The following is a 25,700-nucleotide window of genomic DNA, read 5'->3' on the forward strand; positions in this document are numbered from 1 at the left end:
GAAATCATTGTTCTCATTTTGTGTTTGAGAGAATTTGGGGGTGCCAATGCCTATAATGAATTGCTAGAGTCATTGTGTGGATATAGTGTCAGGGGTTTCCGGGTAGAGTCAGGGTAGAGTTCTTGTACAGAATAAAGTTCCTGTCTAGCTTTGTGACAAGATGTGTCCTCCTTTAAGCCTTCCATGTCAGTTGCCGTTATTCCTCTCTCCTGAATTTCCAGTAAGTAAATCTGTCAGTGAGGAATGGCTGCCCCTTGGCTCTATTTTTAGACCAGCCTGCATCCTTGCAGGCACCAGGGTAGGATACAGGAGAAGTGAATAAAACTAAGAAGGTCAGAAAGAACTTTTTTTTTGTTCTAGCAAGCCTACCCAGGCATGTTATTTTAGCAAGTATAAAAATGTTTTAAAATCACTGATTTTATTTTGTTTTAAAATGATGTAACCTGTTATTAATGTTTGTTTTTTATTGATATTCTAAATGACTATTTTAGACTATCTTGCAAACCGCTTAGAGATCTTTTGTCCCAGTGAGCAGTACACAAATTTTGTTATAAAAAAACCACAGTAAAATAAAACAACAGTGCAATGCATGTTGTAAATACATGCACATGGGGTTAGGGTTCATCCCTTCCTAGGTCACATCCACCACTATACATTTAAAGCACATGGCTACCCATTAGGGTTGCCAGGTTCTTGGCCTGAGACTGATCCTGTATCTTTAGGAGAAGAGAAAGTCAGCCAAGTGCAGGTGTTCTTGCAACTCTGTAATGAGAAAAACCACAAGGTGGAATTCTCCCTCCCTCCTCCACAACTTTTAAAGACACAGAAGACCTCTTGGTTGTCAGTCCCGGCCTCCAACAGGTCTTCTGTATCTTTAAAAGTTGTGGAGGGGGGAGGGAGAATTCCACCTTGTGTTTTTTCCCATTACAGAGTTGCAAGAACACCTGCACTTGGCTGACCTTCTCTTCTCCTAAAGATACAGGATCAGTCTCAGGCCATGGACCTGGCAACCCTACTACCCATATGCTTTAAATGCATAGTGTGGATGTTACCTTGAAATCTCAGATGAGCAGCAAGGGAGCAGAGCCCTCCAGCAGCTCTCTACGCTGATCCTGAGGTGCCATTGGATCAGGGCTTCACTGACCCAGGACTGGAAGTACACCAAACAAGCTACCTGAGTTCCTGGCTGACTCTCAGACTTCTACCCCACCCTCCACTCCTTACCCCTCATCTTCCCCAAGGCCACAGAACAGAGCAGTTTGCAGGAGTCAGGCCAGAACATCACGGCCACCATCAAAACACCTGACTAGCAGCTTGCGATGCTACTCGGGAGGACAGGGAAGCACATCAAAACACCTGCTTGGATCAGGGCCTGTCTGACAGCCAGGAAGGGATGGAGCCTCCAGGGGCCTGAGGACTTTTTGTAACATATTCACATCCTAGCGATGTTCTACTCACGTGGAGGACATCTCATAGCCTTGTGGACAGTGTTGTCTCCACCCCTTTCCCCACTCTTCATTGGTTCACACACACACAAACACACACACTTCTCCTGACAGTTTGAAGCAGTGCCATTTTAACCATTTGTTTTATGTGGGCTTTTTACAGTTTTTGAAGCAATATGCCATTGCAAAATGTTTTGTTTTTCGTTAAGAATGCACACAGCACAGGGCAAGAGGACTACAACTAAGCTTACTCCTCAGGAAACAGGGTTACAGATCAGGCTGTCCCATGGGTTTCGACTAAGAATGCCTGATCTCTGGAGGTTATGTCCCTTCCTTTTATATTCAGTCCTGCCTTGAATGCCTCCTCACCCCACCCGAGAAAACCTGAAGCAGTCTTTCCCACCCCCCAATACACCCACCAGTGTTATGGCTAAACAACAGCACTGTTGAAGACCTTATATAGGAAGATAATCTTACTCGGCCACGAGTGATTGCCAATGACATTGGCCTTATGGTTACTTGAAGGTTGTAGTCGGGGGGGGGGGGTTGAATGTTCCAATAAGATGCAAAACTTTAGAGCATTGCAGTATAAACTTAATATAAACTGACTCTAGTAGGTGGCAGTAGCAGATCTGGATGCACTGCAAATACTTCCTCCCAACCATAGTAACAACTTTCTATTATGAACTAGAAGGTAGCCACACAATAGCTCCCATAGCTACTTTCTGTACCTTCAGTCAAGGGAAATGCAAGAAAGATCTTAGATTAGATACTAACATGGCTCACAAAAAGCTTCTCTCCAAGATACTTTGCTGACTAACAGATCTTTGTTCTTATAGAACTGGTTACACAAAACCACTCATGTTCTTAAAACAACCTGCACACACACGCATAAAAATGGATTTTTATCTTAATAAGCCTCCTGCCCCAGGGCTGCACCCTTGTGCTCCCAGTGCCACTCGCTGACCACAGTGAACCAACTGGCTGTTACTTTTCTTATTCATATATTGTTTGATTGCTATCCCGCCCTTCCTCCCAGCAGGAGCCCAGGGCCACAAACAAAAGCACTAAAAACACTTTAAAACATCATAAAAACAGACATTAAAATACATTAAAACAAAACAACTTTAAAAACATTTTTAAAAAAGTTTTGAAGACTTTTTTTAAAAAAAGTTTAAAAAACATATTTTTTAAAAAAAAAGGTTAAAAAACATATTTTTTTTAAAAAAAGGTTAAAAAACATATTTTTTTTAAAAAAAGGTTAAAAACAGATATTTTTTTAAAAGGTTAAAAAACATTGTCTTTTTTTAAGGTTTAAAAGCATATTAAAAAGCAATTCCAACACAGAAGCAGACTGGGATAAGGTCTCAATTTAAAAGGCTTGTTGAAAGAGGAAGTTGACTTGTTGAGGGTAGACTGGGAAGGAGCCGTAAGAGCCCCTAGTTTGTTGGTTAACATATTACCACCATTATAACTGAGTATATAGTGCATCTCCATCCAGCATGCAAATCAGGGTCCTTCACAGTAATGCATATTGGGTTTCCTAAATCAGAGTTCACTACCAGCCTCCACCACTGGGTGGCTTCTGAATTTCTCCACATTAAACACAAAGAGACTTACTTCTGAGTAGACATGTATACCTTTGTACTGTAAGTTAATAATACAGATAATTCTTAAGGAGTCCCTGGCCTTTTGTTCCTGCAAAGCAGAAAACATGCCTAAGGCTCTGCAAAATATTCACTTTTGCCTTGGGGTGGGGGGAATTCTTTAATATTCATCCACACTTATTGCGTCTAGAAGGTATTTACAGAAAATACCTTCTAGACACTACTTGGTCTCATGTGAAACCCGCACAAGAAAGATGCATCCTGGTTGCTAGATAAAAAAATTAAGAAGGGGAAACTATGGGGATTTCAAGGAAAAAAGACAAGCAAGAAAAATGCATTAAAAGTATTTTAGGACCCTGAGATTTCTTTTGCCTGGTGTCCAAACAACTCATTTATCAATCATGCTCTGACTTCACACATTGGCTAATAAAGCAAACAGGCAGAAGCAGCCAGGCTGGCTCATTTCACAGAAATGGCTTAAAGGGTTCCTGCACATTTTGCTCCGTACCTTTCTTTCTAGGAGGGTTAGAGGCTTACTGTGTATCTGTGTGAAAGCTCAGATTCTGTGTACTTGCGGGGGGTGCCACTGGAAGGCTGGATGAGTCAGTGACCCTGTCGTGGCTTAGTGGCCTAATTTATGGTCAGTGGCACTTTCCTCCCCCCTAGAAATGCTTGCCAGCGGGGGTGATGTGTGGATGGTTCAATGATACTTGGGCAGCCCCTTATTAGTGATTTAAACTCAGCATTGGGAAATCCCGGTAATGAACTCCTGGGGTTGATATGAATGCACCCATAAGGCCCTTGAGGAGGAGGAGGAGGAGGAGGAGAAAAGAGGTGAATGGCCTGGACAGTCTCCTGAGCCTCTTGAACTATGTAGGCGAAAGGGGACCTTTCTCATTTGTTTTGGCTCTCCTTGTTTCTCATCCTGCTATAGCCCTCCCCCTTTGCTACTGTTGGCGCTCACATCATTAGTGGCCCCCGGTCCCATGTAGTTCCTTGCACCCCCTCCCCTTCTGTTTTCTTAGTAATATCTGATCTGGGGGAATTTTCTGAGTGCTTCTTACACAGGCCATTATGAAAACACAGACCCATGTTCCCTGCTGAAGCCATTGTGTTCACAGCCTCATGCTTAATGAGCCAGGAAAGCCAAACAAAGTGCCCCCAATGAAGATCGATGGGAGCTTGGTGAAGGCGAGGAGTCCTGCAGCCTATGGTATAAGGGGGGGCATCCTGGGCTGAAGTCCAGTGATGTCATGGAGGGGCTATGACCCTATTAACTTTACGCAGGAACATTTGCGCCCCTCCAGATGTCCTTATTGCATCTTCATGATTGCTCATTATGGTAATGGGGCAGTTATGCACGATGCCACCATATAATCTTTGCACCTGTCAAAGTTTTGGAACTGCTTTGTTTCCAGTCAGTGCATGTACTGTGGCTTGGTGCTGAATTCCCATAACTTTTCATACTATGTATAATTTTTTTTTGCGGGGAAGGGGTCCTGCTTTTGTTGTGCTGTAGTGCCAGGGTGTTCGTCCAGACGGCAATAATACAATAACATTGGGGAAACATCGCAGAACAACGAATAAAGCTGAATGATAGTCCAGTATAAATCCCCCACTAATGCACTATTACTGCATCAGTTACAGAATTACAGAATACACACACACAACCACCACTGGGGGTGTGTGTTAGTCTTTTTCTAGAATATCCGGCCTACAAAAAGAAATGGAGGAGCAAGAGCAGATAACTGGCCATGCAAGGCTGGGATATGACAACTCAGCTAAAACTCCTTTTCCCTCACCCCACCCCGCAATAAGAATGGCAAACATTTTAGTACAACTGATACCTTTCTGTTCTTTAATGACAACCCAAATCTGGCACCTGAGGACCTGATCCTGATTTGGGTGAGGGGTGGGCAGGAGGAATTTAACCTTTCCTTCTCCACAATGTTTTTTGGATGAAAATTGACAGCAGCTCTACTTCCTGAAGCTGCCATTTGCTCCAAGAGGAAGAAACTACCCTTCTGGGGCAAACAGCAGCTTCGTGAAGGGATTTTTTCATGAGAAAACAGGGGGGGGTGGAGGGTTAAATGTTCCTCCATCCTGTACCAATTCGGATCAGGGAGACCCATGGATAGTATTTCTTTTACAAAATTAAAGATATGTGAATTCTATTACGCATTTAACATATAATCTAGTTTGCCCCATAGAGATAATGGATTCAGGGACCATGCTTCCATATCTAACCTTCTGTTTCTTTGACCAGATAAAGAAATGCAGAAATTTAGCTCTTTCTTTGTTACAACAGTATCACTTATACTGTTAAGCTGTGATCTTTTCTTCAGCTTTTTGTTTGCTAGTAGCCAGGGATGACTGCTGCTGAATGGACAAAAAGGACTGGATATATTTTCTTGAATGACCAATTTACCTGCGGGGTCTACAACCACTGCTGTGCAGTATGTGTGCAAGAAAGAGGAATGAGGAAGAGAACATAGTTGGAGAACATGAGAAGAGCCCTGCTGGATCAGGTCAGTCTAGTATCCTGTTCTCACAGTGGCCCACCAGATGCCTGTAGGAAGCCCAAAAGCAGGACCCACATGTAACAACACTCTTCCCACTTGTGATTCCCAGCAACTGGCATTTCGAGGCTTACTGCCTCCAACAGTGACGAAAATATACAGCTGTCGTGGCTTGTAGCCACTGAAAGCCTTATCCTCCATGAATTCGTCTAATCCTTTTCAAAGCCATCCGGGTTGATAGCCGTCACTACTTCTTATGTGAGTGAATTCCAGAGTTTAACTATGCACTGTGTGGAAAAGTTGATTTTTTTTTAATAGCTGCCCAGAATCTTCCAACATTCATCTTAACTGGATGTTGGCAAGGTCTAGCGTTGCGGGAGAGGGAGAAAAAATTTCTCTGTTCAGTTTCTCCACACCATGCATATTTTTATACACCTCTAATGTTGCCTCTTACTCGCCTTTTATCTAAACTGCAAAGCTCCAAATGCTGCAACCTTTCCTCTTAGGGGAGTTGCTCCATCTCAATGATCATTTTGGTTGCCCTTTTCTGAATCTTTACCAGCTCTACAATATCCTTTTTGAGATGAGGTGACCAGAACTGTACAGTATATTCCAAGTATGGTCACACCACAGATATGTATCATAGAATTATAGCAGTAGCCCCATTATTTTCAGTCCCTTTCCTAATGATCCCTAGTATAGAATTTGCCTTTTTCACAGTTGCTGTTCCCTGTTTTGAAATTGGAGATAGAGAGGGTCAGGCACAGAGCTGGGTGTTTTAGCTCGAGCTGACTACAACTGAAGCATCCTTGGAGTGCAGGTGCTTTCTGTAGGAACCTTGCTGTCTGCTGTAGGATTGCCTATTTATTTCCTTTGCAAATATTACAAAGACATAACTAATAGCTGTGTTTTGCTTGTATCTAGTTTTTAAGGAAATTTTGTTGAATATTGTATTTTTATTGTTGTTATGTAAACGGTTTGTTTGTTAAATTTAAATTGTTTGTTTGTTAAATTTATATCCTGCCCTTCCTCCCAGTAGGAGAGATTCCTAAGAGCCAAGGTGGTTTTAAAACAGAGTGAATAGATACCTAATTTTTAATATACCAGCCTCAATGTCTTGATTTGGGTGGAGGGATGGCTTGGATCAACTGTGGACTTTGCATTCTGCCCATGAAGATACTTTGCACCATTCCACAGTTCCATTTCAATCCATTCATATCTGTTTATGAGTTTGTGGGCTGGGAAATTCTTTTTATACTGGCTACAGTCAGAAGACCCTGTGAGGGCTGTGATGAAACCTTCTTTCACTTTAAGAATACAGCCCCCCCCCCATATGTCTTTTTTATTGTGCATTCATGATTATTGTGCTCAGGATGGTATCAGAATGGTTATTGTCAATCCTGCTTTCCAGTACCGTTTGTGCCTGCAAAAGATTTGGGGCAGACATACTGCTTTGTTTCCAGTCAGTACATGTCCCATAGTTTGCTGCAAAAATCTTCTCATACTATCTAATTTATTTATTTATTTGTCTTGGTTTTGTTGTGCTATAGTGCAAGAGTACCCCTCCTGATGGCAATGATGCAGTAACATTAGAGAAGCATCACAGAGCAATTCATAAAGCGTAATGGTAACAGAATCATAGAATAACACCGCTGAGAAGGGCCTATAAGGCCATTGAGTCCACCCTGCTCACTGCAGGAATCCAACTTAAGGCATACCAGATAGGTAATGTGTGGGCAGTCCAGTATAAATGCACTATTACAGTGGTTCCCGACCCTTTTCCCCGGTGGACCACTTGAAAATTGCTGAGGGTCTTGACAGACCACTTAATGATTTTTCTGCCTGTGCTGTATGATTTTTATTTGTGTTTTTATAGACACGCTGCAGACCACCTGGATGATGCTAGCAGATCACTGGTCATGCACGGAACCCCTGCACTATTACATCAATGACACATTGCAGAACACACCCACAAAAAAACCCACCAGTCTGGAGGGGTCAATGTCTGTTGCAAACTCCTCTTCTATGATGGCAGATCGAGCAATGGGTACATGCCTAGAAATCCTAGGGTTGTATCCAATACTAGTGCTACTCAGAGTAGACCCACTGAAATGAATGGACCTAAGTTAGCCATGATCATTAATTTCAAGGGGTCTACTCTGACTAGGACTAGGGTTGGCGACAACCCCCAGCTAGCATAACCAGCTGGTGATGCAAATCCTGGTGATGTCTTGTCTTGTACTTTAAGCAGGACAGGCGTAACCTGTGCGTTCAGGCCAGCCTCTTTCTGAGTCACTGGACACACCATAATGGGAGATGCGGATGGGCCGGAAGTTTGGTTTGATTTCCATTTTAAGAGGAACCTGCCTAATCCATACTTCCCAAACCAATGCACAAACTGAAACGTAGCTATCCTTTCTCCAAATTTGTGGCATAGCTCTCCAACCAAATAAGATGTACACACATTCCTACACTGAGGGAAAGCATGCATGAACATGTATATATTTATGAACACAAGCAGAATGCATTAAATTGGGGGGAATTGCTTGCAAAAATGTGTCTAGTAGGCAAAATGGGATGCAAAAAATTGCATGTTAGAAGAAATGTGCACTAAAATGCTGATGAATATTCATGAGTTGTTGTTTTTAAAAAAAACCAATCACAAAGCAATGCAGAAATGTGGAGAACAAAACTTGACTGGAAAAATTAGGAATGGAGAAAAACTGAAATTGACAGATTTGTCCATCCCTCGTCTTTGATTACCATGCTGCAGCTGTGTGGGCATGTGCCTGGCGCGGAATAAAGTGATCCACACACAGATGGCCTCTGAGGGCTGGTGCAGATGGCACCACGTATCTGGCTCCAGAATTGACTTGTTCATCCAGAAGGCTCTCCTCGTAACAGGCCACAAAGCTCGGAGGTATTCAATGTCTCCTGTGTTTCTGCATTTTTGCATCATGCGTTTGTGCAAGAATAATGCACTGCTGCTTTATTTCCACATGTGTGGAGTTCAAGTTGTCTTTGCTGATTTAAGAAGAACCTCTTCCATATTGAGTCCATTGTTTCAAAAAGCCATCCGTATTTAAAAGGCAGGGAATCCAAATGCCATTGCCAACCTACTGAGTGGGTTTTCTCTTTTGTAAGCTGAGTTGCTGCTTCAGGAGAGGCATCACTCCATCACACAGATCTGAAAGGTAAAGCCTGCCCTTCTTTGGATATTATAACTGGACAAGTTGGTACAGGGCCAAAGGTATGATTTTGACCAATAAAAGTTGTCTCTCCTACATTCAAAATACTCATGTAAGACGGAAGCCTGTAGGTTTCAAAACATGCAAGCTCAGTCATGCTGGGCAAAAACTACAATCTTGTTTTTGTAGACACATTCTGGAAATCTACAATTTCCAAAAGCTTTTCTCTGAAATACTTTTGATCGAGTGCAGCCTTTTGAGACTTTATAGAATTTTAGAATCTTTAAAAAAGCAGAATGAGTTGACAACACTTAGTTCTGACGCTAAATTATTTTCCTTTAATGGGAAAAAATCTGTCCAGCTTAGCATTTTTTCTAAAATGCTGAAATGGCTTCACCTTTTGCTAGTCTCAAGTGTTTCGTCACCTGCTCTTTTACTAATCAGGACTGAAATGCAGGACATATTCTATAGCCCTGTGATCTGCTACTGTTTTGTGATATCTTCCAAGCCACTACTGTGTGTATTATGTACACTGCCTGCCACTGTGATAGGCAAGGCTGTGACTGTGGCTCAGTGGCAGAGCATCTGTTTTGCATGCAGAAGATCTCAGGTTCAATCCCCTGCATCTCCAGGTAGCACTTGGAAAGGTCTCTTGTCTGAAACCCTGGAGCTGTCAGTCACGGCAGACAATAATGGGAGAGATGGACCAATGGTGTGACTTGGTATAAGGCAGCTTCTTACGTTCATTTGTTTTATCTGTGATTCTGTGAGCATAGCAGAAGTTCAGCATATGGTGCTGGATGCAGAATTTATCTTCCTGATAAGCTTTTTTTCCTTTCTTTTTTCAAAGTGAATTTCTAGGCATTATTGTGGTTAACCATATGGCTTCAACGTGTGTGGAGGAGGACTGGCAAGACCTTAGAAGCCAATGAGCTTGTTGAATGAGATTTACAGTGGTCAGGAGGGTGGGGCCTCAATTCCTTGCAAAGCACCTTGGAGCATTTCAAGATGAACAAAGGCAAACTCCATTATGTGTAAGAATAACAAGGCAAACAAAGCCAGCAAAATAAGAGGAATTATGCACGTTTGCAGTGCTCACAGATTCTGGCTGCTCTTTGTGCAGAATATTTGTTACTTATTTAGTATGTAGCCATGCTATGCAGGCCTGATTCTATAGTTTTAGCTTGTCAATGGCAGGATGTGTTGTCGAGTGCACTTCTATGCCTTTGGAAATGGGATAATCTGAAAACAGTGCAGCAGCAAACCATCCCAATAAGGCCCTCTTCTGCTCTGGTTTGTGATAAAGGTGCAACACAAAGCAAATTCTCAGTTCTTTAGGGGATATATCAGGAAGGGAGCTTTGGTCTAGTGTTGTATTACTTAGGACAGGTGTAGGGAACCTATGGCCCTCCAGATGTTGCTGAACAACACCTCCCATCATCCCTGGCCATCGACCACACTTGCTGGAGAGTTGTCATTCAGCAATAACTGGAAAGCAAAAGGTTCTCCATGCCTGACTTAAGAGAAATTAGACAACTGGATGAGTCTCTTCACATGCACAAATTACACTTTACCATGCCTGCAATGAACTGACTTCCAATAAATCTGTATCTATACTGAATGTTTGGGACTGAAGTTTTTCTAATAGAAATTTGCACTTTCAAAGGGATGCATAGAAATGTTGTTGAATTGGTAGATAAATCCACACATATCTCCTTTGAACGATAACATGACATTTAATTTGAAACTCTTAGTGATTCATGCTCTCATCTAGGTTTTCAACTCTTTTTGTTTGAATATCACATCGTCCTGCAAGCCAGTCTGGTATTACATAGCAAACAGGATGATAGAACGTAATGCCATTTGAAGTTGTGACTCACTGTGAATAAAGGGGGGGGGTTGATCTGCACAGCCGATCAGATACCATATAGCCCAGGAGTAGACAATATTGTACCTTCCAGTTGAAGTTGTTGGACTGCAACTTCCATCATCCCAGACAGCATGTTCAATGGTCAGAGATGATGGGAGCTGCAGTTCAATGACAGTCTGGAGGGCACCATGTTGGCTACCCCCTAGCCTATGGGAATGGCTTTTATGTAGTGCCAGATGATGAGAGAGACACCATCGTGAGTATACAGGATGCCTTAGGTTGGATCAAATGATTGATCCATCTAGCCAACTGTTGCCTAATCCAGTGCTTTTCAATCTGCTCTGGGAAACTTTGGTTCTTCAACAAGTAGACCAGTAATGATGAACAAGCTTCCCTGAAAGTCAGGCTGCCCACCACTACCAAACTCCTTTTCAATATGCAGATAAACGACAGTGTTTCTTATATTTCAGGGGAAATTTCACATGGGGCAGCCCAGCGTGCCCCAGCTGAAGCAAGTGTTTGCCCTAGAACATTCCGCAGGATTCTTGGCACAGTGTAGAGATTCCTTGGCAGACATATCAATGTAGGAAAATGTTCCATGAAGGGAGACTTTTTGAAACTTGCTAGAGTCTTGCTAGAGAAGCCTTTCCTGTCCCTGACACATGAGAGCCTTTAATTGGAGATGCTGGGGATCGAATATGAGACTTCCTAAATGCCAAACATTTGCTCTGTCACTCCAAAGGTGTTGGCCTTTTTCCAAATGCTTGCTGGAAATGAGCACACATTGTGAGTATAGATCCCAAAAAAAACACAGAAAGAGGAAGAGTGGTATGTCACAAAATAAACCCATTCCTGAGATGCAAGGCTGAATCTCAGGCTGGAGATGACTCACCGGGGATTTCCCCACGCCAGTCAGACATGGCACAGCTAGCATGATGTCAGAGAGCCCTAGTGCATCACCATCACCCTCTCCCACTGACATGGCATCATTCCGTGGGCGTTTCAGTTTTCTGTAGAGAGGGAGATAAAGAGGAGACAGTAGGATTGCCCATATCTCGGTGAAATGTGGCAGTGGCTCAGTGGTAGAGCATCTGCTTTGCATACAGAAGGTCCCAGGTTCAATCCCTGGCATCTCTGGGTAGGGTTCGGAGAGACTACTGCTCAAAACCCTGGAGAGATGTTGCTGGTCAATGTAGACAATACTGGGTTAGATGGACCAATGGTCTGCTCATGGCAGCTTCCTATGCATGAGGATTCACAGAGCACAGGGCTTTCCCACCTGGCTCTGTAAAGTCCAAGAGAGACACATGCTCCTCAGTTGTCAAGAGCTGAGCAAAATTGTTTTGTGGGCTCAATGTGACCTAATAGTTGCAAGTTGGCATTCCTGACCGGAGAGAACAAGGCAGAAATATGAATAACACAGAAATACACGTGCACACACAGAATTCTTGAAAGTGATGTGCCTGGGAGGGAGGCAGCTGTGTGCTTTCGAGGCCTTTCTACCACTGCCTCTGTAATTCTATGATGATCTCACTGTCTCCTCTCCTCTCTATTCCTCTCTTTTCAGAAAACTGATATGCCCAAAGACGCTGGACAGCCTGCCAGAAGTGAAGGGAGAAGACTGAGCAAGCGCTTGGCTTTTGTTCAGAATTCATGCTGATGGGGCCCTTGGCCAGCTGCCTCCATCTTGCGCAGCTTTTCTCTCTGTGTTTATCGGCCGAGTCCTACAAGAAAGGTGGAGCGGGGGGGGGAACAAACAGGCCGAGAGCTCTTGGCTGGCTTGCTAAGAAAACGAAGGAGCAGCTGGAAATGACATTTATCTTATCAGCACGCCATTCCCAAATGGAAGGGCCATTAAAATGAATGATTCCAGTGTGCAGACCCACAGAACCTTCGTTATGAGTTGGCGGGGTGGGGGAGACATAAATCTCGTGTTTTGTGTGTGCACAAAGGTCTCGCTGCAGCCTTGATACCAGCTGAGACAGCAGGCAACCATTTTCTCACTCATAACAACAACCGTTGCCGCCGTCACCACCACTAACCAATCCAGCCAATTTTTGCCAGATATTTATTTATTTATTTCTTAGATTTATATCCCACCCTTCCTCCCAGTAGGAGCCCAGGGCGGCAATGGTGAGATGAGATAAAGGAATATGGAGAGGGGTGGGGTGGAGAGAAAGGGAAAATAACTCACCATGCAGTTGCATTGCCAGTAAGGATAGGGTGGGGGTATTGTTCATGATAAACTGAGCATGTATCAACGACATAATGTTTTGGCACAAAAGTTGTCTCAGACAAAACATTGTGTCCAAACAACTGCCGTGCTTAGCCCAGTAATCTGAATGGAACAACCTGAGGAAGGGCAGGGCAAAATCAGAAGTGCAGGGTCCCTTCATGTTAGTCATAGCCATGCCCCTCACCCCTTTTTGAGGGGTTGAGAATAATGTCCTTGTTAGTGCCTTCTTCCTCAACAACAGACATCCCTAGGAGCTAATACGCATGAAAGAGGAGAGTGTTCTTGGTGGCTGACTCACTTCTTTTCACACTGATTGGCTCCAATCAGCAGGAAAGGATAAGGAAGCATGTTAGAAGACTCTTCTCAGTGGTTAACACACTTCTGTTTGATGCCGATTGGCTCATAAGATGCTGGAGACATAGGGACCCTGCTTCCAAAAAAGTAAGGGGTCTAAGACCGCCTGAGACCCTAGACAACTACACCCCTGATTATGACATCAAATGATTGCTGGGTGGGTTGTCCCACCCACCTGTCAAAGTTTCTTGCACAGCACTTCCTAAGCGCCAGCCAGCCAGCACAGGAGGCTTTGCCAGCCCTATACTCAGAAGTTTCCAAAGTCCTGCGCATTGGCCTGGCAAAGCTGCTTTCTTCAGGGATCGGCTGCATCGAGTTCCCCATGGGGAACTCGTTTGCGCAGCCAATCCAGCAGCTTGAACACACTTCAACTCTCCTTTATGCAGAAACTGGCTCTGTGATCGACTTCCCCATGGGAAACTTGGCTGTGCACCCAGTCCAGCCATGGCTCACACCTGATGTCACATCAGGTGGGCATGGTTTGGGGAAATGGCCATGGGGGTCAAACTTGCCCCATGGGCCAGAGGTTCCTCACCCTGGAATAGAGTGTTGGGTTTGGATGTGGGGAATTTGGCTTCAAATCCCTGCTCAGCTATAGCTCTGTTCAGATGTTGTGCCTGAAGAGGAATCATCATCATCATCATTCACCAGGAGGTCCCAGGGCAAGTTAAAGCAGTTTAAAATTCAGTACTAAAAACAATGGAAACAAATTATAATCACAGAAATGGGGGGGGGTCCTAAAAACATACATCTCACGTGCCAAAGGCCAGGGTGAAGAAGTGCATCTTTAGCATTCACTGAAAACTGTACAGCAAAGATGCCAGGCACACTTCTGCAGGGAGCAAATTCCACAGCTTGAGAGAATGCCCTCTCCTGGGCCACCATCCCCCAAACTTCTGAGGGTGGTGAAACTATCTTCCTGTTTAGGAGGTAGGCCAGCCCCAGCCCCAAATCCCTAACTTTCCCATGTTGACCACAATTAGGTGAAAGACCCCTTCAGAACTTCCCAGCTCAACATGGGAAAATCAGGAACACAGAGGGTGGGCCACACAGAAATATTAGAGGTGGGGCCAACACATGCAGCCTGGTGCCTCCAACCTGGGTGGAGGTTTCTCACAGTCCTAATAGGGATTGGATTCCAGCTGCAATGCTTTTTTGAAAATAAAGAAACCCTCAAGATATCTCCCAACGTTACATCTAATGTGGCTCTTAGTCATCTAGCACCAGATATCCCCTAGTTTGTAGGATACTTCAGCATTTTGCAACCTTTCCCATGCTGGGTTGGAACAGCGCTTCATCAACAATTTCAAAACCTCAGAGACCAAATATAAAAGGGCTGATAGGTGCGTGTGTGGGGCTTGGGAGACCTGGATTTGAATACCACATCAATTCGGAGAAGAATGCTGGTCTCCTAAGCCCCACACATCAGCCCACCTAACATTTAGACTTTGAAAGCTATCTCTACATCTTTCTGGAAATATGAGACCCACATTCCAAATGCATTACTTGTGATCTTTGCATCCTTCCCTTCCTCTAAGCCAGGGTAGCCGCTGTGGCGCCCTCCAGATATTGTGGATGACAACTCCCATCACGCCCAGATAATGTGGCCAATAGTTAAGGATGATGGAAGCTGGAGTCCAACAACATGTGGATAGCCTCAGATTTCCCATCTAAGATCCATGATATGAGTTCCCCATTTCTATAAGTGGAAGTAGTGATAATTTCCAGGGACAGTCGTCCTACTGGATTTGGTTTCTTTTGGATGAGAGAGTACTAGAGACTTAATATATCTTCGTAACATTTCCTTTATTTACAAATATACAAGCAGAGCATAAGTGGAAGCAAATGAGCACTCTGATTAGAGATCTTTCAGAGAGAAACTTAAGCAGTTCCCGAAAACCACCTTTCTAAATTTCAACTAACTCCAAATAAAAATTCTCAGAACTCTCTTTTGTAATCTCTCTGGGCCCATTCACATGTAACACAAAACCATGGTTTGATGTTACATGACCATGCCCCCAGTAATTTTGAGGTTACACACTCCCTTGTCCTTCCCCCATTTGCGTAAGGTATTACTGTTTATCCTTGCTGTGGCAAATCCCTCCTCTGAAGGTGCTGTTTGCACTGGGAGGAAATCCCCTATTGGTGCCAGAATGAGATTTTCTCCAAGTATTAGTGTTAGAGGAGGGATTTACTTCAGGAACCCTGCAGGGGATGATAGGATTAAATTTCCCCTTCATGTCTGCTGGAATTCCAATAATTACCCTCCCCCCCCATCTGATGCTTAAAATCTTACACTTTAAATGCAAAGAGATATTTAACTATCACATGTAGTTTGGCCCTAATGCTTTTTTTCTTATACACACACACCTGTCTGATTTTCAGGGTACTGATCCGAGACTCACCCCCTCCAAGAGAATTGACCATTCAGGAAATGTCCACAGCCATTAAAACAAGAATGGGGAACCTGTGGTTCTCCAGAAGTTGCGAGACTCCACATCCCATCAGCCACAGCCAGCATGGCTCAGTGGTCAGAAATAATGGGAGCTGGAGTCCAGCAACATTTGGAAAGCCACAGGATCACCAATCCTGCATTGAAAGAAAACTTCCCATCCCAGACTCTTGACAGATATCTTTATGCAAATCCATAGCGACAGACCAATTCGCCGTAATCGAGACAAGGTGGATTTGTAATGCCTGGTTTCTTTATCGTTGTTCAGGGCAGCCGTTCATTATGTCAGTTCTCCTCACTCCACTGGATAGCCTAATGTAGCTTGCTAAGGAGATTGTCCAGAGTGCACGGACAGTTCCCCACCTGTGGTGGAAACTCTCCATGCTGAACATGATTGATTTTGATTTGTGCATTATTTATTTTTTACCATTTATAAATAGCTTTCCCAAGAACTGCTCAAGTCAAGTGATGTACAACTATTAAAAAAAATAGTTTCAAAACACCAAAAAAGAGCAATAAAATTCACAGCAATTAAAAACATTGCAACTGATATATTAGCACATAATCACACCACTAATTGCACGCAAAAGCCTGGCAGAGAGGAAGGACAAGAGGAGTCGCCATGAAGAAGTATAAAGTCACAGGTAGACCAGCTCTTATAGACAGACAGAGCTGTAGGGGTCATAATGCATGTACAACATCAAAAACTCCAGCCCAAACTTGGTGTCACAAAGAGGAAGTATGGATGCCTCTTTCCCAACTTACATCTCCCCGTTTGTTGAGGTGGGAGGGGGAAGAGGATTCTGAATATAGCGAGGAAGAATCTGTGGCCCTCCAGATCTTGTTGGGCTCCAACTCCATCAGTCCCAGACAGCAAGACCAATGGTCAGGGATTATATGAGTTATAATTCAACGACACCTGGGCGGCCACAGATTTGCCACCCCTGCTGTAAGCTTTAGTTTGGACCCTAATCTTTAGCTAGCATTACTCCAATGATGGCTGGTGCCCATCAAGATGAGTGGGCCAGAATGTAGGAAGCCCAAACAGTAGACAGAGCCCAAGCCAATGACAGATAAAAATGTAAATGTACTGCCTTCAAGTCGACTCCGACTTTTGGCGACCCTATGAAGAGGGTTTCCATGAGGCTGAGAGGCAGTGACTGGCCCAAGGTCACCCAGGGAGTTTCATGGTTGTGTGGGGATATGAACCCTGGTCTCCCAGGTAGTAGTCGAACACCTTAACTAACCACTACACCACACGGAACCGACTAATTCTATTTTTGCTCCCTGTCCTCCTCCCTACTGAGTTCTACAAGGGCAACCCTGAGACTGAGGAAGAGGAAGCTGACAGGCAGGGCCACCTCCTGGACTGCTTGTAAATAAGAAGGCAGGCAGGTGAGGGCAGACTGAGGCTAGTGGAGCAGCGCCCCACTTGCCCTTATGGACAAGCCTCCACTGAATTTTCTACATACAGGCTCTCGGAGTCAGGCTGGGGAAAAGAGCTCCGCCTGATAATCTGAAGAGCCACTGGTAAGCAGTGCTGCCAACCCAGTTCATGATTATTGAACTAGGGCTGGCCCTACCATTAGGCGGAGTGAGGTGACCTGCCTTAGGCAGTTGATTTCAGGTGTCATGATTCTGATATAACTGCCAGGAAGCGGAACTTGTGCAATGTTCTGCCTCAGGCATCAAAATAACTTGGTTGGCCTATGCACCTTAACTTGGAGCAGGAGACAGTTGCTGCTTTGCCTGAGGAAGCAAAATGTGCTGTGTTGTTCCATTTGAGAGCGAGAGCGAGAGAGCGAGCATTTCTTTATATTCTGTTTTGAGTTCATGGGCTTGGGTGTGGGGGATGCAATGTGAAACATTTATCTTATTAAATGGGAAAATAAATTCACAATAGCTTTGAAGAAGAAAAATTCCCCAACGAACAGTTTAATGTCCTTTGCTTGATTGTCTCTCATTCATAGTTTTCAGCACATTACAACACACAGCAATATATGCATTTCAGGACCTTCTTGCATGATCAAAACAATCCCAAAATCAGATATTATATTTAGTGCAACAAGCCTGTAAGCCCCTATCCGGCACCAATAGCGCTTTCGGTTGTATCCAACATTTCACAAGCCACTTGTGCACCCCAAAAATCTGCTCCAGAGGGTTACAAGTGGACCCTTGATCTTACCTCCACATACTGGATGAAAGGGTAGCCTGGCAGCTCTCTCCCTCTCTCTCTCTCTCTCACGTGTGTGTGTGCGTGCATGCGTGCGTGCGTTCGTGTAAAATGGCCAGTTTGGTATTTGCAAGCTCTTTCCTTGATTTAACAAGGGGTGTGTGTGGATGGTTTGGCACAGCAGAGACACACACAGCAAAGGAACATTCAGCCATCAATATTTTTTTAAAAAAACACGCATATCTAATTTTAAATAATGGCAGGGCAGACTGAGGCAAGGGGTTCCATGCTTAAAAACGAAATCACTGATATCTCCAGGGGTTGGATTGCACAGCAGGGAGCACACAAACATTGAGCACATTATTTCTTTATTTTTAAAAGGGTAAAAAAAAAATAGTGCATCTAGTGCTCGGAACTGCAGTAGCCCCTCAACAAAAGTGCAACCTTGACATCAGCAAGCGTATCATCACTGTGTATTTATTATGATGGTACAGGAAAGCATTGTGTGTCTTGCAGCCTGATACTAAATGCCACTGGCTGATCATGTAGTAAAGTCTTTACTCCCATGGGATACACGGGAGCTGGTCAATGGATGAACAGCCACTGAAACAGATGCTTCAGAGCTCTCTTCTTGACACCTTGCATGGTTGAATGGAACAAAGAAAGATGGCCAGGCCAAGCTATGGCCTGGTTTGCATGTCACACTAAGTCAAACCATGGCTTAGGGAGATGAGATTGCAGCTGCCTTGCTCCTTCCTAGTCATTCTGCTGCTGCACTTCCCTGAACTAAGCTGTCTGAATTTGGGCTTATAGTTCAGCTCTCACCAGACTAACATTGAGCTTTATCCAAGGTTTGTTCTAGGGTTTACAGCTCATGATTGGTCCAGGAGAGCTAACCCACAGATTCAGACAATGCACTAAGCCAAACCATGGCTGAGTTCAGCACAGTGCAACAGCAGAATGACTGGGGATGAGCAAAGAGATGATGATCACCTCTCTGGGAGCTCACACATTTGTGTTGAGACAAGGTTTAGCTTAATGTGACATATGAACCAGGCCTATATATTTGATAATAAGCCGTATAGAGAACTGCCTAACCCCTGCAGTAGGGGTCTGTTGGCTAACAAGAGCCATTTCATTTGGGCGAAGCAAGTCACTTTCCCATTACAAGGAGTGCCTGAGGGCCCTACCTTTTATGCTCATATAATTAGAATCCATAATCATTCTTAAGAAAGTTATGCGCTGAAGGAAAATTAGCTTGATTCTGGCTGTGTCGGATGCCGCCGTCTAAAGTCTGGTCAGAAGAAGCCCTAGTATTATTCTGAGCATTTTTAGTTTGGAGGCCTGCTTGGATTTTGGCTTGAAACTACCGCTGGCTGATCTTTTACAAGGGCTGTCAGAGAGAAGGAGGAACAAAGCAAAATTCTGCACTGGGTAGAGTGAATTTTGTTACCTACAGTAAATAAATTAAACCAATTTGGTAATTTTTGCATGTACGTTTCTTAAGCCTGCAAGCAGGACATGAGTACAATAGCACTCTCCCCACTCATGTTCCCCAGCAACTGGTGTCCAGAGGCGTGCTGCCTTCCGTCAGAGGTAATGGTGGGCAAGCTTCTCTCAAAGACAACTTGTTCACCCACTAACAATCCTCCCTTGCAATGTGCTGCCATGGGGCACTGAACACGTTCTGGGATGTATTCTCAGTTCATGGTATCAGGCCAGCCAGGAGGCCTAATAGCTTCCTCTGATATTTATTCTGCATGAAATGACTTCATTCTCTAGGGTGGGGGTGAGCAACCTTAAGAACGTGATAATTTCAAGCCCCTTTTTGGAAGCAAATCTCTAGATTCAAAACCTGCCTTCTTTTCTTTTTTAAACGAAAGCCGAGATTCTGAGGGTGCTAAGTTGTACTTCTAACACCAGTTCTCTCTCCTTTAAAGTCAACTGACTGTGAATTTCACACGGGTCAGAGAGGGACAGAATAACATGCAGATAATACTAATTCATTGGTGGCGGGGAGTGTTAAAACTGATTTTAATGACAGTAGTTACGGATTGATGATCCAGAAGCTTCTTTACAGTGCCTTTATTTTATGATCTGCACCTTCAAGCTGATGCATCCCTACATCTGTTTTTGAATATTACCTAAAATCTGCAATTAATTCCTTAAAACTAAGGGGGGAAAGGGGGAGTTGCCTGGAAGCCCTGTTATTTGTCTTGCATCCTAATCCAGAGATGTAGGAACTGGGATCAGGCTGTGTTTGCTCTTTTGGTCTGGGAGGCACCCGATTCACATGTTCAAAAGCACTCTCTGTCCTTTATTATCGCTTCACATGGTCGAGAACTGAGCTCTGGCTTTGAAAGCAAGTCCTAGGGCTAAACTCCAGCTGGTCCTGGCTGGAAAACAAGGTCTGCCCAATAAGCCTATCACTTCCCAACTTAATGTAGCTCTTGCCCCAAAGCGCTAGAGTACACTTGGATGTGGAGGATCCAGGCACTATTTGACCTGCTTAGTTTTTGGGGGTTTCCCAACAAACAGTGGGAAGAAGTCTTCCATTCCTCTTTTTCCTTTCTCGGCAGAAACCCTTGCAGAAGAAGCCATTTTCCAAAGCCAGGGTAGCCAGTGTGGTGCCCTCCAGAAGTTGTTAGACTCGCGCTCCCTGACCACTGGCCATGCTGGCTGGGGCTGATGGGAGTTGGAATCCAGCAGCATCTGGAGGGCACCATTTTGGCTACCCTTGTAGAGGCCTGTGCCGAAAGCAAAAGTAGGCCTACCTGGGGAAACTCAAAAGACCCATCCAAGTACTCAAGGTTAACGCTTGTACACCTTTTCTTTCTTTTTTGTCACTGACGGCCAGTCAAACGGAATGTCATTTCCAGAGTTTGTGAAGAAGGAACCATGGTTGCTAATTCCTACCCAATTAAACACCAGAGTGATGTGGGTTGGCTAGGCCACATCAGGCTTGGATTAATGTAGTTATGAGGAGAGGGGCAGACCTTACTGCCATTATCATTCCCCCTCAAAAAAAAAAAAGAGTATTGCGGTAACATCCCCATTCATTTGCTATCTGCTCATCAAACAGCACCATGAGTTTCCTTGGCAGTTCGTCAAGGAAAGTCTCAATGTCCCCTTATCATCTGTCCAGTCACTCCTGCACCCTATCTGCAGGTTGATGGCAATCCAGTTCTCCCTTCAACTCCAGGCTTCCCGGCAACTTGACCCCAGTTTTCCGATCCACACACCAACATTTCCCTCGTTGCCCATCCAACGCTGGGTGACACTGAAGGGGGGAAAATTAGAATGACAGTTCATTACTAGGATAACAAATACCCTTGTCCACTATTTTTTTAAAACTGAAAAAAAGATATTTTCAAGCAAATTCTTCATTATTTGTTTTTAAATTGACATTACTCTTACTTGCTCATGTAATCTAAAATGTTCCTGCAAACGTGATCTTATCTGAAAATACTCAAACCATAAAGGATTTCTTCCTTGTAACCTTCTCCTGATTTTTGAATATGAGATCATAGCTCCTGGATCTCCTTAAAATCTTTAACCCTGAAAAGATTATTATTTTCCCATAATCGGAAGCCTGTTGCCATGTTGCCTTTTATTTTTCCTATTTACTACAGAGGATGGACAGGGATGTAATAAAAAATTCAAAATGTCAACTGTATATTCTTCTAATATGTTTATTATAGATACTGTTGTGGGGGGGTATTAAACATAGCAAACTGAGCCTTACCATCCATGCCAAAATGCACCTATAACTATAGGATTTCAGTTTGTGGTTTTTTTTAAAATTTTCCCTCAGAGTTCAGTTTCTTCTTTCCCGTTTTTTATTTTTTTTAATTGTTTTATAACGTTTGCAATCATGAAATACAAATACCTGTCTCATCCCCCCCAATAAATAGAGTACATTTTTGCAGTTATTGTCTATATTTGACAATAAAAATAGACAATATTGTCTATTTTTGACAACCATTGAATGACTTGTATATAAATCTCTGGTCTAGTTGGATGGCTCTTTGGGGTTCAATGGAGCTGCGTCTGAACATAACTTCCATTTTAAATGTAGACATACCCAATTCCTAACTCATTCATAATTAGCTACTATACTATATATATGTACTAGTTTGCAGAGCCAAGAGAGCTTGTTCCTTTTGAGCTTGGGATCCTCTGCCCAATGCTTTCTCTATACCATGGCCGGCTAACCCCAGTTCAAGGACCAGATGCAGCCCACCAGACACATTTTTCTGACCTCCCAAAACCTCACCAATTTGGCAGCAGCAGAAATTTTTTTTTTTAAGGAGACACAGTGCTGGGATAGGTGAACGCTAGTGCCCTGATGGCAATGCAAATAGTCTCCTCTCTGGTCATTAGATAGATCATTTGATGAACTGGGGGGGGGGGGCTTTGGCCAAGGGTGAATGTGGGCCCTAAACCAAAAAAGGTTAGGCCACCCTGCTCTGCATTTTACAATCTATCCCATAAAAGATATGGTGTGAGGTCCTTTGGCCCTCCAGGTGTTGCTGAACTACAACTCTCACCAACCCCTGCAAGCATGGCAAATGGGCAGAGATTATGGGAGTTGTAGTTCAGCAACATCTGGAGGGCCAATGACTCACTACACCTGGTGTACAACATCAAGGGGTGACACAGCAAGAAGTATTAGGACATGAAATGGTGTAACTTCCCACCCACTCCCTTTTGGGAGGTGGAGGAAGACTCATGGTGGTTAAGTTACGCTCATTTTTCAGAATCCACCTGATCACTGCATTTAGTCTCGGTTGGGATGCCTTCCCCCTCCCCCACATCTCGATCAAACTGGACAGAGAGTTTTGTTGTTTGTGTGTTGTACAAACCAAGCTGACCAATGAGATATCATTGCCTGAAATGAGGGGGTCTCAATCACCCAATCAAAGAGCCGCTTCTGTTCCTCAAGAGCAGAGATTACACCACTGAAACTGACTTTAATGTTCAAATTATGAAGTTAACATTCTAGCCTTGTCTTATGGGATTTCAGCAGGGGAGTGCACTGTATTTGGGCAAAAAAGGGGGAAAATGTTGCTTTTGATGTGGAAAAGCTGCCAAGGAGGGGCTTAGCAAGGTGGTAGAACACATGCTTTGAATGTATTGCTCACATGGCTTCCCAACACTGAGCATCACTGCCAGTTACCAAGAGGGAAAGGGCTGTGGCAGCAGGAACAATGGGTCAGCTCTACCACTGTGCCTGCATTGTGGCAAGCTCCTTGTCCCCTCGTCCCTTCCCCTCGCAGGAATTGGCAACGATCCTCGGTGTTGGGGTGCCAGGTGAGCAATGTCTCCCTACGAATTGCTGCTGTCAGGTGCCATCTCTACTAAAGGGAATTTGGGCAGTAGGATTATGAAAGTCCTCTGTGTATGCCTACTGGAGGAGAATCATACCAGTCAGAGTAGATAGTACCAAGCCAATGGTCTGACTCAGCAAATGGCAGATCCCTGTGTTCACCAATTTCATAGGCTAGGGGTGATGTGATCCATCAATGGACCACAGCACTGGTCAATTTCTGATGGATCAACTAGGCTGCTTCCACAGTGAGTATCTACTATGAAATAGCCATGCTGTGTTAACTCACTTCTTTATGGAACCATCTGCAAGACATTGTAATCCAGTTGTCCTCCCCCCATATTTTTCCTGTTTAGCTTCTGTATCTTGTCAGAGCTCAGAAAAACTGACTTTTCATTTTTAAAAACATACAAAATAATTGTGCAATCTCCCCAGGTCTAGATGAGTCACAACTAGGGAGAAATTCAGTTCAGTACACATTTAAAGCCAAATCTATCAAATTTGCACTTTCCTAAACAATATGAGAACTGAAATTCGTAGATGTACATTTTTGCAATGTAGTTCTCCAACCAAGCAGCATTTACAAAAATGCATATATTAAGGGAAAGTGTGCATAAAAATGAATAAATTAGTGAAAATAACATACAAAAATGCATTATATTAGGAGAAACTGCTTGCAAAAATGTGTACATTAGTCAAAATTGCATATAAAAATGTGTTGATTAGGAGAAATTTGCACAAAAATGTTGGAGAATGTTCATGACTTTTTAAAAGGCAAATTGCTGCAGAAATGTGGAGAACTGAATGAAAGGGGGGAAAGAGAAACTGAGAGAACTGAAATTGACAGAACTTTCCATCCTGGGTTCACAACAGGGCTGGTCCCACAGTTTTTCAGCAGAACCCTATCTTATTTAATGGCTTGTATAGATTGCTCTAACCATTTCCTTTCTCTACGGTCTGTCCCTCCACTCTTGGAAGGATTTTAACCTTTTTCTTTCAAAATGGCATTGCCTTTCCATCTGTTTCTTCGTGTCCCCCCTCCCCCAAACTGCAGCCTTCCCAATCAGGCTCAAGACCACAGCAAAGAGAGTGGAAGTATTTAACCCTTCCCTACTGCACCATGATTCCAATACAAATGCCCCCCTGTATTTAGGGCAGGGGTACAACCCTAGTGGTTGCTGGGATTGTTGCAAAATAAAAATAAAACGCTGAACTAGGTAAATCTCTGTCTGGTGGAGCAAGGCTCTTGCTATGTTTTTAAGCAAGAACTGCAGACTTGGGATTACTTAACGCAGACTAGTTATGTCTCAACTAGTAACACACGATGACTAATAATCATTATTGGCATATGCTCTTGATTTAGACATTAGATCATGCCAGTGAATCAACGGGCTCTAGTAAAAAAAAGAGAGAGAGGCAGACCACACAAAAGTGATGTCTGCCCATCCCCGAGCCAGTGCTTCAGTTTTACCTGTTTGGGGTGGAAGTTCCCATTTTGGTCACAGTTGGGAATGGGGATTATGTACAAGTCCTCATGGGTTCGGGTTTGGGAAGCTGCTAACCTCTCCAGCGCTCTGTGAAGTTCACTCTGACATGAGCCCTGGACCTATTGGGAAAACAGCGGGAGGAAGCAAAGTCAGAAGTTGATGACAAGAAGCGGAGAAGGCGTGAAGGTCCCAGACAAAAGTAGCCCCATTGCAGCTAATGCTTGCAGCCTCCTTGTTGGAAGAGATGGAAATATCTTCAGAGCTGAACTTCGTCCCCATTTTTGTTAAGCACAGCATAGAAGTGAGGGGATATATTGTTGCTAGGCAACAAAAATGCCCTGCGTCCCAACCATTGGCAATTCTGCCTTAAAGATAAGATGGGCTATGAATCACATTAAAGTTATTGCTTTTATTTGGAGAAAGACTCGTGTGGATCTGAACCAAAGCCACGCAAGCTGTGACCCACCAAAATGAACACATCCCACCAGGTATGCATGGCCACACACCAGAGGCTTAATAAACCTCCTGGTTTCACTGCCTTACCTGGAATTGGTGGCAAAAACAGAATTCTGACAGGCTATGCTAAAAGATGGCTGTTGGATTGCGTGCAAGCTGTGCTGGCCTTATCTAACCCAAACCAGGCTGCAAAAGACTGGAAAGCTAAGGCACTACATAACAAGAACATTTTTTAAAAATCAGCTACACTCACTCCTCACCTTTCTCAGATGTCTGCTACAGCATCATTCAGTGGGGTATGGCAATGAAAATCTGGGAGTACTAAGTCTGAGAGTAGGATTACCTCCTCTTTGTGGTTCAGATATACAGTACACACTGGAAAGCTCATTCTGATTTAAGGAACCATTTTCTATCTGCATTGACCCACTGCTCTTAACCTGCACGTCCTGTTTTAGCAACTACATGCACATTTCTTCACAACTATTCTTGTGACTTTAAATGTTAATATACAATTTGGAAATTTCCACGGCTTCACTCAAAGTGCACTGGAGCTAAATGACAGCCAGTAAAGTACAATGATGCAA

The 25,700-nt window shown here is 43.7% G+C and overlaps 1 protein-coding gene across 1 annotated transcript in view; it reads right to left on the reverse strand.

The window, feature by feature from the left end:
• Positions 1-15,006: 15,006 nt before the first annotated feature.
• IGFBP4 (insulin like growth factor binding protein 4) overlaps positions 15,007-25,700 on the reverse strand; it is a 53,702-nt gene continuing 43,008 nt past the window's right edge. The window contains exons 3-4 of the mRNA XM_061588288.1: positions 24,645-24,779; positions 15,007-21,124 (exon numbers count right to left, since the gene is read on the reverse strand). Coding sequence (XP_061444272.1) covers positions 20,990-21,124; positions 24,645-24,779 — 270 coding nt within the window. The 3' untranslated portion in view covers positions 15,007-20,989. The remainder of the gene's footprint in view (positions 21,125-24,644; positions 24,780-25,700) is intronic.

The sequence above is a fragment of the Rhineura floridana genome, chromosome 11 (genome assembly GCF_030035675.1).
Source record: "Rhineura floridana isolate rRhiFlo1 chromosome 11, rRhiFlo1.hap2, whole genome shotgun sequence".
In the NCBI taxonomy this organism is placed as follows: domain Eukaryota; kingdom Metazoa; phylum Chordata; class Lepidosauria; order Squamata; family Rhineuridae; genus Rhineura; species Rhineura floridana.